Source organism: Dromaius novaehollandiae, chromosome W (genome assembly GCF_036370855.1).
Source record: "Dromaius novaehollandiae isolate bDroNov1 chromosome W, bDroNov1.hap1, whole genome shotgun sequence".
In the NCBI taxonomy this organism is placed as follows: domain Eukaryota; kingdom Metazoa; phylum Chordata; class Aves; order Casuariiformes; family Dromaiidae; genus Dromaius; species Dromaius novaehollandiae.
In genome coordinates, this window is record NC_088130.1 from 3156894 (window position 1) to 3169638 (window position 12745).

General features: G+C 46.1%; 1 protein-coding gene across 1 annotated transcript; it reads left to right on the plus strand.

The window, feature by feature from the left end:
- Positions 1–7759: 7759 nt before the first annotated feature.
- LOC135324271 (uncharacterized) lies at positions 7760–9970 on the plus strand. The gene has a single exon (XM_064500174.1). It carries the CDS (start codon positions 7885–7887, stop codon positions 8914–8916), a length of 1032 nt encoding a protein of 343 aa, XP_064356244.1. The 5' UTR covers positions 7760–7884; the 3' UTR covers positions 8917–9970.
- Positions 9971–12745: the final 2775 nt, after the last annotated feature.

The window sequence follows — 12745 nt, forward strand, 5'->3', positions numbered from 1 at the left end:
ACAGCGTGTGTGAATAGGACACCCAAAACTGTCTATTCTGAGAGGATGTTTGCCCAAAAACTGACAATGCTTTGAGGAAATTAACAATGACAAAATTTGCTTAAGACCAACCATCAACTGGATTAAACAGTAACCAGGAGATTACCAAGAGACTTTTGAGAAAAGGAGTCATCTCGAAAAGAAGTATAAAAGCAGCATGAAAAATTGTGATCGTGGAGAGAGATCTCGGAATGAGAAGACAGTAACAGAGCAGCAGTCAAACCACCTTTGGCACTGCCAGAAGTGGCCCCGCTGGCATCGCGACCTCTGCCTAGGCCTGACAGAGCAGCCACCCCACCCCGTTGGATGCCGCGAGCACCTGCATCCAGTTAGCAGACTGACAGCACAGGGTACAACACATAGGGACCCGCCCCTCAGGTGTGCACAGGCCTCGTGGGGGGGCTTTCTCACCAGCATGTGGATCAGCCGGTTGTAGGGAGCAGCACGGGTGCACCTATAGCTGGAGCACCCGCAGCTCCCACAGGAGGGGTGTGCAAGTGGGGGAACCCACACTCCCATGGGGGGGCGGGGGTGTTGCTTGTAACCCATACTGCCGGGGGGGGGGATTAGAACTTTGGGGGATTAATTATAGAACTGTTTAATATTTTTAGGTGTTTATTAATAGTTTGTAAGCATCTACTATTGTGGTTTATCTGTTGTGTTGCTGATATTGATCCTGAATGTATAGTTCACTGATTGCTGGTTAATTATGTCATTAATAAATCAATAGACTGCTTTGATCCTGATTTGATTTAAAACAAGTGAGTTGAGCAGGTTTTCCCTGCAACACAGGAACACCATCTCCATTTCTCCTTTTCTGAAATCCTGTAACCTTAGACTATATGCCATGCCTCTGGGAGATAGCAATGCAGCCTAAAAGGGCCCTTCTCTCAAGCCAGAAAGCCTGAGTCTCCTGCTTACTCCAGATCACTGGAACACCTCCCTTCCTGGTCAAGCCTAGCTAGGATGTATAACATCAAATTCTTACTTTGCAAGTGTAAAGCAGCTTCCCACCTTGGTTCAGCACAAATCCAAAGAGATTTCAGGTTTCAATGCTTTATTACAATAAAATAGGCCAGGTTGGTTTTCCACAGTTCTTTAGTGGAGATGTGTCCATTTTGCAGCAAACTATGTGCTGCACGCAGTGAGATGTATGGATGCACCACAGGTGAGTGATGCAGGCAGAGAGGCAGAAGGCGGAGACAGTTGGATGAAGATGTTCTGTGAGACACTGGACTGGGATGTAGTGTGGCTACACAATGAGACAGTGCCTAAGTGCCATCCCAGCACGGTTAAGCTGTGACACCAAGACTCAACTGTGGCAGAGGCTTCTTTGTGCAGTTCCAGGGCCATGACTTGGTGTCCTCTCAGAGGTAGCAGTAGCTAAAGAGGCTAAAAAAAGTAGCAGAAGCTAAAGAGAACATCTTCCTGTCTGCCTCACCCTTCTGAAGGCCCAAGTGTGGGCCTCTGACATCAGCTTAATAACAGTTTGTCGTGTAGCTCTTTTGCTCTACTTAACAGTTCTGCATCTCAGCCATAGAGAACAGGATGAGGCTGTTGGTGCTGTTTGAGAGTGCTAAGTGTGTCTGTCTGTGTTGATCGTGAGGCCGGCCGTGTATATATGTATATATTGTGTATAGCGTGAGCTGCCTTATCACTGATATGCACTGAGCCTTGCTACTGGTGAGATGGGGGACCGCTGCAGCCCCGCCGCTGTCGGCCGGACCGGGAGAAACCCAGGTTCTAGAGACCACCACAGATGGCTCTCATGTCTTGGAGGGAGGAGTCCTCTGGGTCCCGAAGCCCCTCGGATTCTGCGGTCCCTAACACCTTTTACTCGAGCCAAGTGGCAGGACTAGGGGGAGAGGTGCAGCGCAGGAAGGGAACAGACTCATGCAGAGCAGAAGGAGTCAGAAACTCTGGGGTCATTGCACAGTGCAGCACAAAGATAGGAAAACAGTTTACATCAACATGACTGAGCTCCCTTTGAACTAGCCATTTCAGTACAGCCAACAGCTTAACCAGCAAACCATCAGCTTAGTACAGGTGAACCCTGCCCTACAGGTTTCTCCAAGGTTCCTCCAAGGTTTGACAGCCCATACAGAACCATGCACTGCTGCAGCTACACCACAGTTAAACCTAATCTAGCTAGTTTAAGGTTGACTGGGATTGCAGGGCATACACATCCCCCCAAAGTAAGGCAATCCCAGGCTGTCCATGCTTCAAGAAAATCCATGATGCAGCCCATATTGATCACCGGGGCCTGAGATTTTAAAAATTGTAGGCACTTAAAAATGCAAGTAGGTGACAAGTGAGATGCTTAAAGGCCCCCCCAGGCCCCCAATTCCAGCTGGCTTGTGAGGCACTTCTGCAAATACTACAGGACACCTGTAGCTGACAAAATACTTTTCAAAATCTGACCTCGAATAGCCCATGAAATATAGCAAAAGTGGACTGTAAAGGCAAGGAGACAATATTAGCCACACTGATTAGCGAGGGAAGAGACAGTCACAAGAATAAAAAGAAGAAAAACATATGCCAAACTTTTCTTGCATTATGATAATATGGGGGCATTTGATGAACTTAAATAACCAAAACTTGACTGCAAAATGAAAGCAAGATAGTCACAGAATGGTTGAGGTTGGACAGGACCTCTGGAGATCATCTAGTCCAACCCCCTCCTCAAGCAGGGTCACCTAGAGCACATTCCCAGGATTGTGTCCGGATGGCATTTGAATATCTCCAAGGAAGGAGACTCCACAACCTCTCTGGACAACCTGGTCCAGTGCTCTGTCACCCTCACAGTAAATAAGCTTTTCCTTAGGTTCAGACGGAACTTCCTGTGTTCCGGTTTGTGCCCGTTGCCGCTCGTCCTGTCACTGGGCACCACTGAAAAGAGTCTGGCCCCATCCTCTCTACACCCAGATACTTCTCCCTTCAGATATTTATACACCTTGATAAGATCCCCCCTGAGCCTTCTCTTCTCCAGGCTGAACAGGCCCAGCTCTCTCAGCCTCTCCTCATAGGAGAGATGCGCCAGGCCCTTAATCATCTTAGTAGCCCTTTGCTGGCCTCGCTCCAGTAGCTCCATGTCTCTCTTGTACTGGGGAGCCCAGAACTGGACACAGCACTCCAGGTGTGGCCTCACCAGGGCTGAGGAGAGGGGGAGGATCACCTCTCTCGGCCTGCTGGCAATGCTCTGCCTAATGCAGCCCAGGATACCATTGGCCTTCTTGGCCACAAGGGCACATTGCATTGACTTTGTGCCCCTGAGCACAACCCTCTGAGCTCTGCCATTCAGCCAGTTCTCAATCCACCTCACTGTCCACTCATCTAGCCTGCACTTCCTGAGCTTGCCTATGAGGATGCTATGGGAGACAGTGTCGAATGTTAAAGAAGAGTGAATTGAAACTGTCTAGAAATGGCTGCTTAGCACAACTTATATAAAACTTGCTTAGCATGAGTGGCTAGATTTGCTGAAGCCTTAGGCCAAGCGTGGGAAAAGTAACGAATCTTTACTTAGTTTAATAAAAAATAGTGCCTCAGAGCTCGTTCAGGCTGGGCAGATAAGGGAGCCACACGCAGTCTGCGCACCTGTGTCACCGACTCCGAGAGGGAAAACGCCAAAACAATGGGGAAAAATAAGACCTTGGGAGACAACCGCCAGACCCAACAAAAACAGAGGTACAACCGTCATCAGAGACTGCAAAAAACAAGAATAAGGAGAAAAACAGCTTGCCTCAGAAAGATGATGAGACCCAATGAGGAGCAGGAGACCCCAGACCAAAAAATTACTATTGGTCTAACTATCGCGTGAGGGGTGGGAAATGGAAGTCGAAAAGACTATAATTACCCAGAATTTGTTTATGTTAGGGTCCCTCTTCGGAGGCACCCAGCTCGAGCTGTAATTACGGCACGCGCGTGATTAAAATTATCTGATTTGTTTTCATTTGACTCTGAACTTTTCTGCGGGAACCTAGGGTCGAGCCCTGTTATGGTGGCCGACAGACCTAACTTCCATAACAGTTTGGCACCCCAGATGGGACCCTAGGCGACCACTGTCGGGCCTCTCGTCTCCAAACGATCATCTGGTGCCATCGGGTGAGTTCACCTGGGATCTTTGGCAACGAGAGGCACCGAGAAGGTGAGTCTTAAACTCCCGCCTAAATTCTAAAATCTGGTCTGATAACAGTGCACTGAAGAGGGTACGCGAACTGGCCACCGTAAGGTGTACCAGGGGGACGGGCACGAGTCCCATCCCCAGGGGGACAGGTAGGAGTCCCATTTCCACGGTTAGAGTGGGTCTAAGTCCCAGCTCGGTCCGGCCCGGCCGGGGGGGGGGGGGTGCACAGCCTGATCAGCATAAGACGCACTGCAAAACTTTGAGACCGAAAATTGGAGTCACTGTGACTGGTGTGAGTTTAAACAGTACTGTGTATGTGTATGTATGTGTGTGTGTGCGTGTAGCCTGGGAACCTATCGGGGCACCCGTCAGCTGAAAAGCCGCCCACTGCGAAGGGACAGCAGTCCTAGCAGTTAAAGACTCGGGTGGTGTGACTGCAGTTCCCAGGGAGCGAGCGAGCGAGAGAGAGAGAGAGAGAAAGAAAGTGTGAAAGTGTGTGATCACACCAGCTACAGGGACTGGTATTACTGGTAAGGAAGTGCGCTGCCTGATTTGCTTAAGACACACTTTCCAGAAACTCAGTATGGGAAATAATCTTGACATAGACAAGGGGATGCCCTTAGCTGAAATTTTGGAAAACTGGAGTAAAATTGATGGCACCAAAAATTTAGGGAGAAAAAGGTTAGTCCAATTATGTCAGGAGGATTGGCCGTTCCTGACTAAGGAAGGTAATCTGGCAGAGCGATGGCTGCCCCAGGGGACCTTCGGTTACCAGGAGCTAGCTTTCCTGCGTCATCATTTGGAGGATAGGTTCCCCAGAGAAATGGATTACTGGTATGTATGGGACAACTGGGCATTTGCTAGACGAAAAGAGGCGCCTAGGAAAGAGAGAATCTTTCCTCAGAATGCTGTAAGTACCGCAGCTGCTGAAAAGCCTGTGGCAGTTATTCCACCCTATGCGCCACCCCCTGCTTCAGCTTCCCTATACCCCCCCTTGCCTTCCGCCCCCGCCCTTCAAGCTCCTCTGGAAGTCGTTCCTGTGCCAGGAGCGGCCCCACCCGATCCGGAAGGGGTACCTGGGGTCGCCACTACACGAGTCTACCGACTCTGGAGACCCCAAGATTTAATTATATGAAGTCAACGGCTCCCCAGACTTAGGGATGATCCAGAGAGAGTGTTACAAATCATAAGGGGAATTATGCGGGCGTATGGCCCTACCTGGGGAGATGTACAAACGCTCCTTGAATCTGTGTTCACTCCAGATGAAAGGTGCTCAATTTTGGATGCAAACCGCCGTTGGGCAGCAGAGGGGGGTGTCGGGGCTGCTCGAACAGCCTGGCCAGCTGTGGGCCCCGGGTGGAATCATAATGTAGATGCAGATTACAGGCAGTTGCAATTAGCCAGAGAGGACTTAGAAGAAGCTATACGTTTGGCAGGACAAAAGACTGCAAATTGGTCTAAAGTAAGGGAGTGTCAGCAACAGGCAGAGGAACACCCCTCGGCTTACTTTGCTAGGCTAATTAAGCAAGTCAGAATGTATGGGGGAGGACTAGACCCAGAAGCTGAGGCTAACAGGCCGTTAATGATTTCTACATTTGTAGACCAAGCAGCCCCGGACATTAAAAAGTATTTTTCCAAACATGTCCCTGACTGGCCAGGAAAGCGAATGGATGAAATATTACGTTTAGCCACATTTGTGTATAATAGTCGAGAGGAGGAGAGGGCAAAAGAAAAGAGACAGCAAAAAAAAAAGTAGTAGTTAGTGTGTTAGCAGCTGTGTTAAGAGATGGATTTAGAGGACCCAGGGGGAGGGGACGTGAAAGAGCCAGGAGAGATAGATGGAGTCAAAGTGAACGTGCTGTACAGTCAGGAGTTAATGATGTTTGTTATTATTGCAGGGAACAAGGACACTGGCAGCAGGAGTGCCCAGTGAGGCCCCATGTAGTTAGGAACAGAGGAACCGGCATGAGACAATCAAACACTGAGGAGGAGACCAGGCGATTCCCAGTCAATCCACAATGACAGGAAACAGGAGACTCAGAAAATACTGTGGAAATTGGAGTAAATTTATGGGATGTAGATTTGGATTTTGAGGGTCACGTAATGGCAAATATAGAAGGTTTAGAAGTTCCCTTTCTAGTGGATACTGGAGCCACCCTTTCCCTTTTAAATTTTGAGCCTAAAGGATGCAAATCATCAGATAAAATAGTGATGCAAGGAGTGATAGGAAAGGGCGAACGAATGTTATCTAAGCCCTTATTACTCACTATTGGGGGTAAAACAGTGTGGGGACGTTTTATAATTTCCACAGACGCACCTATATGCCTTTTGGGGAGAGATCTCCTGCAAGCCTTGGATACTCAGATCTGCTTACAGCCAGAAGGGATAAAGCTAATAATTATGGGTTCATGTGTTCTGGCTAAGACACCAGAACCAGAGTCAACTAATCTGCAAATTCCAACAGGTTTAGAATCAGTTTCTAAAAAATTATGGAGCTCTTCAGGGATGGATGTGGGACTACTAAAATCAGCCAGTCCAGTCTCGATAAAAACAAAGGGGGGATTGCCTCCTGCAGTTAAACAATATCCTATCCCAAAGGAAGCAGAGAAGAGTATCCAAAAACAAATTGATCATTATCTGAAACTGGGTATCCTTAGAGTCTGTGAATCCCCGTATAACACCCCAATTCTGCCAGTTAAAAAGAACAGGCAAGATGCTGATGGTGATCCAGAGTATCGCTTTGTACAAGACTTAAGGGCTATAAACCAACATGTAGTTGCTCCACATCCAGTAGTCCCCGACCCATCAACCATTTTACTACAGATACCCCATTGGGCAACTTATTTTACTGTGATTGACCTAACAGCAGCCTTTTTTAGTATACCGATAGCTGAAGATAGCCAAGATCTCTTTGCTTTCACTTGGAAGGGACGACAATTAACTTGGACAAGGCTGCCACAGGGATTTACTGGGTCTCCGACTATTTTTTCGCGTATACTTAAAAATGACCTCTCAGATATCGAACTTCCAGGACATTCTGTATTAATACAATATGTAGATGATTTGTTATTAGCAAGTAAAGATTATGAGATGTTTGAAAGATACTGTTTCTCTATGTAACGCTCTTGCAGAAAAAGGGCATCGAGCATCTCTGTCTAAACTCCAGCTGTGTCAAAGAGAGGTAAAATATTTGGGTTTTATCTTAAAAGAAGGACACAGGCTAGTTGATCCAGAACGAGTAAAGACAATTCTTGATATGCCTCGTCCTGTAACAAAAAAACAGCTTAGGGGATTTTTAGGAGCTGTAGGATTCTGCCGACCGTGGATTCCTGGGTTAGCAGAACTTACTAAGCCTTTAGTGCAGGCAACAAAAAAGGAGGAGATAGAGCCTTTGGCCTGGGGCCCAGAAAGGGAGAAAGCTTTTACATCTGTGAAAAAAGCGTTGGTTTCAGCCCCTGCTCTAGGATTACCAGATTATAGCAAACTATTTGAATTATTTGTCCATGAACGACAGGGAGTAGCAAGTGGGGTACTCACCCAAAAACTAGGCCCTCACCGTAGACCAGTGGCCTATTACTCCACGCAACTAGATGAGGTAGCTAAAGGCACTCCAGGATGCATCAGAGCAATAGCAGCTACTGCAGCTCTTATTGAAAAAAACACGACCTGTAGTTTTGGGTCATTCATTGACTGTGTATGTGCCACATGAAGTAGAACTGTTAATGAAGCAATATGCGACTCAAGCACTATCCCCACAGAGAGCTCACCGCTATGAACTGATAATACTGCATGCAGATAATGTGACTTTAAAAAGATGCAATATTTTAAATCCAGCAACACTATTGCCTCTACCGGAGGACGGAGAGCCACATCATTCCTGTGAGCAGGTGGTCGTCAGCTCGAGCAAGCCCTGGGAGGAGCTTAAAGATGAACCTTTGGAGAACCCGGACTTAGTTCTGTTTACAGATGGATCATCCTATTATTTGGACGGAAGACGTCACTCCGGCTATGCTGTCACTAACATCTTTGAGGTGCTCGAGGCCAATCCTTTGTCTCCATCAGTAAGTGCTCAAGGAGCAGAATTAATAGCATTGACCCAAGCAGCAAAAATAGGTAAGAACTTGCGGGTAAATATCTATACCGACTCTAAATATGCATTTGGAGTGTGTCATGCAACAGGGATGTTATGGAAAGAACGAGGATTCTTTTCGTCATCAGGAAAGAAATTAGCTAATGGAGAAAAAATACGTAATTTGCTGGAAGCAGTTCAACTGCCCAAAGAAATTGCTGTAATACACTGCCCAGCCCATACTAAAGACACTACAGAAATTAGCAGAGGAAATGCTTTAGCCGACGCTGCTGCAAAAGCTGCAGCTCGACAGCCTCTGAAAGAATGTATGGGGGCAGTTCCAAGGATGGACCAGAGTGAGTGGCCAAACTTAATAGACCCCAAAACTATGTATGAAAAAGACTGCTCAGTGGAAGAGAAAAAACAATGGGAACAGTGGGAAGCAAAACAAAGTGATGATGGAATATGGACAATTGGGGAAAAACCAATTCTACCAAAAAAATATTTAATTACTATAGCTAGGTGGTTTCACGATAAAGCTCATGGGGGAGCCGAGGCAATAGCTAAACAGGTACAGAAAGTATGGGCTGCTCCAGGAATTTATGCAGCTGCTAAAAGAATAACAAATAGCTGCCCGACCTGCCAGAAGTTTTCAAATAACAAGCTGTGGCGGACAGATGAGTGAACTTTTGCCTTAAACATTTCTTGGTACATAAGGTGCAAGCAAACCAAAACCCCAAACAAGCCATCTGTTCCCAGCGGAAACAGGACTGAGCTGCTGCGACCCCTGAAATGGTCTCCCTGCGACCATTCGGGACACACCGAGCCTGCGCTGAACCGGACCACGATCGGACAGAGACTTTGGGACCTGGACTGCAAATTACTGCCGCTTAACACAACTTTTATAAAACTTGCTTAGCCGCACTCCCTAGTTCAGTGAGAAAGGGCCCCAGAGCTGGTGCAGACTGGAAAGATAAGGGAGTTACAAGCAGTTTGCATTCCTATGCGTCACACTCCAGGAGGGAGGATGTCAAGGCTTTGAAATAAGGCCTGCTTGGGCGCCAGGACCCTGGGAAACACAGCCTCCCCTCACTGCTGAAACAGTGTTAATTAGGGGGGGTCTGGATTATATCCTCCTCGTCAGGACCTTGGAAGATAACACCTATTGTCACTGCTGGGGCAGTGCTAATTGCTGGAACAACACCTGTTGGTCAGGGCCCTGAGAAAGAAGGGCAGAACCCGAGGAATCAACACATTTGTCAGCAGAAACCGCAACAGTAAAGATAAGGGAGAAAAGCAGCCTGCCTGGGAACAACGATGAGACCCAATAGGGAGCAGGAGACCCCAGACCCAAAAATTACTATTGGTCTGAACTACCGCGTGAGGGGCGGGAAACTTAATTTGAAAAAAGCTATAATTGCCCAGGGATTTCTTTGTTCAGGGTCCCTCTTTGGAGGCACCCAACTCGAGCTGTAACTACTGCACGTGTGTCATTCCAAACTTTTCAGCGGGAACCTAGGGTCGGACCCTGCTCGAGTTGTAATTACTGCACGCGTATCGCTAAAATTTACACCCAGGGTGAAGAGGACCAACGGGACGCCGCTGGATCCACGGGTGGTGATATCTCTTTCTCTCTCCCCCTTTTCTCTCTCTCTCTTTCTCTCTCTCCTCCCCTTCGCCTTCTCCCCCCACCTTTTCTCCCCACTCCGTGGAAAATAAAGTTAAAAGGTTGTACGATATTTGACCGGTTTTAGCGTCTTAATCTCGTCCTTGGGATCGTAACGACCCCCCCCCCCCGATATTGGATCGGGACACAAGCCAAGCTCAGATTTGGGGGGGGCGACCATGGGCTTACTTCCCTTTCCAGAAGCTGCAAATAGATTATGCAGATATGCCATCTGTCTATGGATACAAACACTTGTTAGTGATAGTAGATCAGTTATCAGGCTGGGTAGAAGCTTTCCCAACAAGAAAGGCTGACACAGGGGGAGTGGTAAAAGCCTTACTAAAAGAAATCATACCCAGGTATGGGGTCCCAGAAGCCATTGATTCAGACAAGGGTGCCCATTTTACAGCAAGCATAATCAATCAGTTATGTAAATCGTTAGGAATAAAAAGAAACCTACATACTCCTTATCACCCACAATCTTCAGGACAAGTAGAAAGAATGAATAGAACATTAAAAGAGAAAATAGCAAGAATATGCACACATGCTAGCCTAAAATGGCCAGAGGCATTAAACTTAGCTCTATGGGATGTTCGAAATTCTCCACGGCAACCCATAGGACTAACACCAGCAGAAATTCTTTTTGGGAGACATTTAGCGATACCAGGGACTTATATCCCTGCTAAGACCAGCCTATTAGACGGAGATGAACGAGTAACACAATATGTACTAGCCTTACAAGAACGGTTTAAGGCTTTGCAAAATCAGGCTCAGTGGTTTCAGCCGGTGCCATCAGACATTCAGGCACATGATATACAGCCTGGAGATAAAGTGCTGATAAAGGTATTCTCACGAAAAACAAAATTAGAACCAAAATGGGAAGGACCCTATACTGTATTGTTAAGTTCTTACTACGCTGTTAAAATTCTAGGAAAAGAGAATTGGATTCACCACTCTCACGTGAAACGAGTGACAGTCCAAGAAGCAAGCACAGCAGAGGTTGCAGCAGAACAATGAAGACAACCACGTAAAGCTCGATGGGATACACGACTTCCCCAGGGTAATCTGTTGGGACTCGCCTCACTAACACAAATCTCTTTCCCTCTACTGCACCCTGCAGGATGGCAGGCAGAAGTGCCGTGCTCATGTTGCTGTTTCAAACCCTGGCAATGCTACTTTCCCTAAGCTGTGGTCAAAGAACCTTAGAGTGGCCATGGTCCCAGGCCCGTGTTAAGTATACCGGAAGTATGGGATCAAATTCTACTAAAAACTGAAACCTCTCAACCCTGGTCATGCATGGAACTGAAGTATACTCAGAAAATGAATGGAGCTGGGATAATACTAACCAACTTCCCCAACTCCTGGGAGGGACAGGAAAGGAAATAAAGATAGGGTGTCGAATGATCAACGGGTCCACCCACGAGAAGGCGACTCAAATCTCTCTCACTAAAATCAAATCAAATGAAAAAGAAAGGAAAATTTGTGCCACTGAAAACCTGGATTGTTGGTACAATTTTACCTTAGAACAGCCTGTTTTAATAGTTTGTCTGTGGGCTCACCACAATGTGGGACTATCATTTGAATTTAAAATAGACATTATTGAGCCCAGTACAGCAATACCTACCCTGACTACAATTATTTCCACCAATATAAATAACTCTGTTACCATGAAGAGTAAGAAAACCTTATCCCCACAAAATTTTGAAATTGGACCGTATGTGATTAGAAATACAGGCCAACAATGAGTGTTATTTAATCCATCATGGTCTCTCAAATGAGTAGAGCTATTAATGCAAATTAATATCTCTACAATCAAACCGACCTGTTCACCATTCTTAGGTACGTCCTATGTGGGATGGACGGCGTGGTTACATAGGCGAACCCTCACCTCTCCAAAACGAACAAGGAGAGATGTGACCGGTATCATAGGAACAGGATTGGGAGTCCTAAACAGTATAGATGCTGAAGTACTCGTAAATAAACTGAGCACAACAACAAGTGACTTATACAGATTAAAACATCCATTGAAGTCTTCCTTATTAGCATTAGGAACTAACCAATGGCTTTCATCTGAGATATTACCTCAATGGGAAAAAATGAATGAAAAAGATCACCAATTGATAATAGATGCACTTGGGGAAGCCCAAATTAATAGTTCCCTGGCCCTCAGTTGCATCCAAGCTCAACTGTGGATGCAATCTATGGCAGCAGCGATTATAAGGGAAGGGGAAGAGGGCACTTTACCCACTGAAATTCAAAAGGTAATTTGGGATAATGCGACCAAATTTGAAAAGGAATTCCAATCCTGGTGGTATCTGGTCAATTTTACTTATGATCCTATCAACACTAAGGCCACAGCCTTTGTTTTAACAATACGTAATGCTTCAACATATACAATATATCCAATCATTGCGTTAGGATTAAATCACCATGGAGCTATACTCTATCCATTGGAACATAGAGTATGGGCCCAACAAAATGGAAATAAATGGCAAACTGGACGTTAGCGCATGTATTGTACAGGAACAGCAAGGGTTTATTTGTGAAAGTAATACTATCAAAGCCCAAGACATTTGTCTTGACACTGAGCAAAATGTTTGTCATTTTGAAATACACCCTGATAAAACACCTGAAACTATACTTGTATATATTGGGAGAGGGTGCGTATGTATGAGAATCTTTTGTAGTCTTATAGTTATAGATGGCATTGTAGTAGATATGAGTAATCATTCAAATATTTGTATTTGTAACTTTACCAAAATCATGGGATGTGATTTCAATTATTCAGCTCCTATCACGTCTTATCAATTGTTACAATCTAATTATACATTAATTCAAAATTTACTAC

Bases quoted from the DNA above. Each gene is read 5' to 3' on its own strand.
- LOC135324271 (XM_064500174.1), top strand. From the start codon at position 7,885: ATGAAGCAATATGCGACTCAAGCACTATCCCCACAGAGAGCTCACCGC.